At 42.0% G+C, this 5,965-nt stretch overlaps 1 protein-coding gene across 2 annotated transcripts in view; it reads left to right on the top strand.

Annotated features, from left to right (window-relative positions):
• Positions 1 to 5,965, top strand: part of shisa6 (shisa family member 6) — a 78,268-nt gene that overhangs the window by 63,050 nt on the left and 9,253 nt on the right. For both annotated transcript variants that reach the window (XM_014025727.1, XM_014025726.1), the window contains exon 6: positions 4,434 to 4,496. In XM_014025727.1, the coding sequence (XP_013881181.1) occupies positions 4,434 to 4,496 (63 nt within the window). The remainder of the gene's footprint in view (positions 1 to 4,433; positions 4,497 to 5,965) is intronic.

Raw genomic sequence — 5,965 nt, 5'->3', positions numbered from 1 at the left:
ATGTTGCTTAGAGGTTTTGTATGTCAATCATTTTTGTTGAGAAAGTTTTCTTGCTTATCCATGCTAGAAGCTAGCCTCTCCAGTTCTAACGCCGACTTGTGCTTGCTAGTTGCTAACCTCTCAAATGCTAACACCAGCTTATCCATGCTAGTTGCTAACCTCTCAAGTGCTAACACCAGCTTATCCATGCTAGTCGCTAGCTTCTCCAGTGCTAACACCAGCTTATCAATGTTAGTCGCTAGCCTCTCCAATGCTAATGCCAGCTCATCCATGCTAGTCACTAGCCTCTCTGATGCTAACATAAACTAACAGTCTCCTTCTCATTGGCCAGCTCCAGCTGCTCAGTTAGCGGTGCTGGCCAATCATTAATCAGATCAATAGCTGGTTTAGGAATAGATATAGCCTCCTGCCACAAGGATGTAACAACTGCTGGTTGTGCAAAAGTCTTAATTTTGGCCCTTATATTGTGCCATACATCTACACCTGTCTYCTTTCACCTGGCACAGCTGCAGCCACTCTTCTCATCAGTCTGTCGTTTTGGTTTTTTTGTTTGCTTGTTGTTATTTCTGCAGTTATCCCATCTTCTTGCTTTCTTATATTTTTACATTTTTAGGTTAGTTTCAAGCTTTTATCTGCAGTTATCTGCTCATCGTGTTTAACGAAAAGATGATTGACCTGCCTGATGTCATGTTTGTTTACAGCCTCTTTTTTCCCCTCCTGGTGTTTTAACGTTAGACGATGTGGCCGTCGTGGCGAGGAATTCATATCTCGATCCTGTGTGTTATTAAACCATAGCTGTGTGTTTCCAAATCATGAACCCTGAATAACATGTTTCCCTCCACACCACCGGGGGGTTCTGTGATGTTCTGAGGAAGCTGTGGGAGTTCAAAAACAAACGTCAAACCAAGTGAACTTTCTGACATCTTCCAGGAGCATCGCCCACATTCTTTGAATAAGTTATTTAAGTGTCCTGCTGCACGAGGACTTTAAGGGTTAAAGTACCTGTGACATGCATTCAATTACAAAAAGTCAAAGAAAACATCTATATATGTAAGAAACTGGGCATAATCCGCACAATTTTATTCATTTTGTCTCATAACTGGCTYATTTTCTTTTGATCTTGCCTCAGCCAAAGTAAAACAGGAAGTGACATCAAAGGGGAACTCTTTAGGAAAGAAAACTCMCTCGTCTTTKWTTTTTGGAACAATATWATTTTCACTTTGACTCTTCTTTATCTCTGATCAAATCTAAATCTAAAACATCAGATTCTTCTACAGTCTGGGTTGTTARCCGATGTCGTAACGCTCTGTTCACATGCAGACATTCCCCTTTGACATCACTTCCTGTTTCTTCACATACAAATATCTCAACAACTGTTCATCTCAGCAACATGATGTTTTAGCAGTATGTTATCAGTGTTAACTTTACAAAAATGCATTCATGCTTATTACAAAAATCCGGTGTCACAGGCACTTTAAAGTAGCTGAAAAGTGAGGATGATGTGTTCTTCATCGTGCACACACACACACATTGAGGTGATCTGTCCCACATGAAACCTCACACTCTGCCAACACGATGACAGAGCGTGGAGCGTCGGTCCGTCAGCAGAACCAGGCGTTTAACATGGATCTGGGTCACAGTGGGATCCCCTCGGCCCGCCGGCTGGAACCCGCCAGCGYTCGCCTCGTTCGTGACGGCTCCGCCCACTCCGCCGCCACTGATCCGTGTAGCACGGTTCCTGTCAGCTGCTGCGTCCTGGAGTAACAGTTCCACTGACGGGCCATCCTGTCAGCAAAATATCTGAAGACGCACAGGATGGTTTTAAATTAAACCCAGTTTGTTATCAGTAAAACTGTTCTTTTAACTGGTTTTAACCCTTTCTGTCCAGTTTCTCACAGTTCCTGCAGAGGAATCAGATTTATTTAATGTTGCTGTAACTGGTCGCAGTCGGATCAAACCTGTTTGATTGGAAAGCAGCACACAGCTGTAGGCAGAACGCACCAAAGCTGTGATTTATAATTACGTCTCCATAGAACAGACTCTAACAAGTGTTCACGTTCTGGGAAAAAAAATATAAATAWATTTTAAAAAACGTGAAATAAATCCAGGCAGCATCGTATTTACATCTGGCTCTGAGAAACACTCAGTTTCTCAGAAATGTCACATGAACCCGGTGGGAAAATCAGCTGCGAACAAACTGATCTTTAACAAACTCAATCATCTGCAGGAGGATTAAAAACAAAAATATTTAAATTTAAAGTTTGTTTCTGCTGCTCAGAARATCAGGCTCTGAATAAACGAATCAATCTTTTAGATGGATCATCATGTGGCGTGTAGTCTCTGCTCCTCACTCAGCCACGCCCATCCACACCTGCTCTGTGTTTTCACCTGTCACAGCTGCAGCCTCTTCCCTCATCGATCCATTTAAAGCCACATCGGGCCGTGTTCTGTTTTGTTGAATTAATGAATTGAAGTTTTTTTATTTCTCCAGCTCCCTGTGTTTGAATGTACCTACARAGCGTGACTTGTAAAGGACACGTCGGTGTTTGACGTGTCACGTTCTGACTGTCAGGAGGGAGTCTGGTGTGATTTCTGGTGTTTTCTGTCACTTTAAGGTCTGCTTGTTGCTCTCAGCTGAAGCTTTAATGTGTTTCCTGAGCGGCTTTGTTTCAGCTGCCATCACACCTGCTTCTGATTGGCTCATCGAAACAACCTGCAGGTGTCGCTCGTCTTCACTCACCATAAATACTGCCTGTTGTTCTCCGTCTCCTCCACTGTTTCCCAGCGTGTTCAGGACTTTCTTTCTTGGCTTTTAGGAAAGTTTTTTTTTTTTTGGATGTTCTTTTCACAGCATGTGATGAGTTCAGTTTTTCATGTATTCACACTAAATTTGGCCCAGTCCAGTCCTGTCCTGTCCAGTCCAGTCCTCTCCTCTCCTGTCCTGTCCTGTCCTGTCCTGTCCTGTCCAGTCCTGTTCAGTCCAGTCCAGTCCTGTCCTGTCCAGTCCTGTTCAGTCCAGTCCGGTCCGGTTTGGTAAAGTCCAGCTACAAGTTGAGTTTGGCAGATCAGACTGCGAACAGGACGAAATGTTTTCTTTATTTTAGTGAAAGAACAGGAAGCAATAAATGCGATTTGTTGCTTTTGTCCTGGTTTTTGATTGTGTTTTTTTATTATTATTGTTATTATATCTGCAGTTCTGGGTTCATCCTCCACAAATTATTAAAGAAAGAGGTTTTAAAATTTGACCAAGTGGAGAAAAAATCCTCCAAACAACACTGTCTGGTCTTTAAATAATAAGTTTTCATCAGAATTATTTTTATTTTTTAATGTATTTGTGGAACATAAGCACGGAATCTGATTATTTTAGCAAACCGACATGAAGTCAGTGCAGAAATCCAAATATTAAAGTGTATCTCACCCCCCCACCCAGAAAAGATAACTCGGGGTGGGGGGGTCAGCTGCGGACATGAAAGCGCCTGCTGCGAAGCAGGAGGAAAGGAGAGAGGAAAAAGTAACTTATTTCTAGCAGCAGAACAGGTTGGAAGATGGCTGTTTGATGTTATTTRTTGTTTTTTAAATCATCCTATAGGCTCTGACATGTTAGATAAATTTGAAAATGAGGTTTTTAAAATATCCGTAAGACTTGAAAAAATCCCTGAGATTGCTCTATACGTCCGTATACCTGCAAAATTATGTCAAATCTTTATAATTTATAGATAATCTGTACAAGTTGCTGCCAAGAACACAGCTGCTGTGATGAAACTGTGGAGAAGACACGTCACAGAGGAGAGCCGTTAACCAATATGTAAATTAGCCTGCAGTACCACTGCTCCACCCATATGAGCAGCAAAAATACGTTTTTAGACCAAATATTACAGATTTGAACAAATACGCACAAAAACATCAAAATTAGCACAGAAACAGTACTATATAACATTTTAGACACATTCTAGACAGTTTATCAGCTAAAATAAGTTAATTTTGGGGTAAGTTACACTTTAAATACATTTCCAGGGCCTCGGCTGTGCAGAAAGTGAGGATTTTATACTGTTCAACATGTTGGATGTCTTTTTTTGTTTAATAAAAATGCTATCTGAAAGGTTCTGCTTCTCTGAAAAATGTCTTCAAAATGTAAAACTGTTGGATGACTGAGAAAAAACCAAGAAATCTGAAAACAATTATATAAAATCTGACCTGAAACTTGCATTTATTGTTATTGATTTATGAGTAAACTGGTTTATTACGGCTGCATCGGAGCGTTCTGTGTGGATGTCTTCATTAAATTTAACCAGAAACAATCAGATGTTTWAGGAGCTCTGGTTTTGTTGGAATTCGTCCACAATTTATGAACGAAATAATAAAGTTTGATCAAAAGGCAGAAAACCCTGGTTAAAAACTGAGCTCTGAGTTTTGTTTCTCTTCTCTCCGAACAGGAAACCACCACCATGACTACCAGCACAGCCACCTGGACCTGACCGCTCTCACACCCAAACCAGGTCAGGATTTTCAAAATAAAACTCCTCATTATCAGCGTTTCAGTGTCGTCGACAGGAGTGTTATGAGAAAATTGAAAAAGTGTCTGATAATCAGAGCAGTTTACTCAAGTAATTGAAAATCAAATCAGCGTGGCAGCAGCTCATCTGTTCCTCTAAATGTGATTTTCTGTGAATCTTTTCTTCCTCGTCTCCCTGAAAGGAAAACTAATTGAATTAAGCACCGGCAGTCAGATATATTTTATACTAAAACGTTGCACGTTTAAAACTCTGCAGCCGGTTCTGTCTGGCTGGAAGTTTAGCAGCATTAGCGSCGCGCGGCGTGTGCTCGCCGGCCACTTAAAAGGTTCGAGGAGAGCTTTCAGAGCCGAATCAAACTCTTCAAACTGCACTTCTGAAGTCTGTTTAGCTCCTAAAGAAGCTCGTGGCCTCCATGCATAATTCAAGAGTTGCTCTTTTAGACCTCGAGTTAAACCTCAACAACAGCTTTTCTGGGTCCAAGGACGAAGTCTCCTTGTCGGCTGTGGCTGAAACCTTTTCTGTTCGTTCATTAATCCTTTCTGTTCTCAGCCGGGTTTGTTTGTTCATCAAGTAGAAGTGATTATAGAGATTTATTTAATGAAGAGTRAAGAATAAAAAAGAAACATTGTGTAGGTCTTCTGGACGGGTTCTTCTCTAATGAAACGTTTCGTCTCGAGAGACGAAACGTTTCATTAGAGAAGAACCCGTCCAGAAGACCTATACAATTTATTTCTTCTTGATTTTTTACCTGGATTACTGAGATGCATYAGGACAGTAAAGATTAAAGTTTATTTCCTGCACTTTAAGCTGCTGCGCCACAAAACCTGGACCTTTCAGTCCACGATCTGAAATCKTAGTTTCTTTTTATCGGCTCCCCTGGAGCCTCAGACTTGCTGAGTGTCTCCTCCTCCTCCGATCYGCCACTTTTCAGTTCTGTGGATCTCCGTCCTCTTTGCTGCCGTCGTCGTCCGGTCCTGTTTTTAAACCTGCTCCTGTAATCTGTAATCTGTAATCTGCTCCTCCCACCCAGCGGGCCTCCTGACCCGTGACTGGGCGTCCCAAATACTGAACGGCAGGAACTTTAATGGTGTCGGGGAGTGGTACCCTGAACCGGACCGTCGGAGGCGTTCAGCATGCTGACATGAAACTGTGATGAAGGTGAAGTGAGAGAGGAGGAACCTCCAGCAGAACCAGAACCAGAACCAGGCTCACAATGGGCCCAAAAACCATCTCAACTGGCTGGGAGCTAAAATCCCCCTGACCCGACCCCAACACTCCTGTAGGTCCAATTCTGAAAAGATGTCAAGTTTAAAGGGATGCACGGTTAGTTGTGACATTAAACTTTATTTTAGCTCAGTTTAGCTTGTTAGCGCCGAGCTAATACATATAAGGCAATATAGCGTTGGCGCTAAAGCTAACAGGCTAATCTGAGGTTGTTCTTCCATGAAGCA

This window comes from Austrofundulus limnaeus, unplaced genomic scaffold (genome assembly GCF_001266775.1).
Source record: "Austrofundulus limnaeus strain Quisiro unplaced genomic scaffold, Austrofundulus_limnaeus-1.0 Scaffold495, whole genome shotgun sequence".
NCBI classification, from domain to species: Eukaryota; Metazoa; Chordata; class Actinopteri; order Cyprinodontiformes; family Rivulidae; genus Austrofundulus; species Austrofundulus limnaeus.
This window is presented reverse-complemented; position numbering and strand designations above follow the sequence as displayed.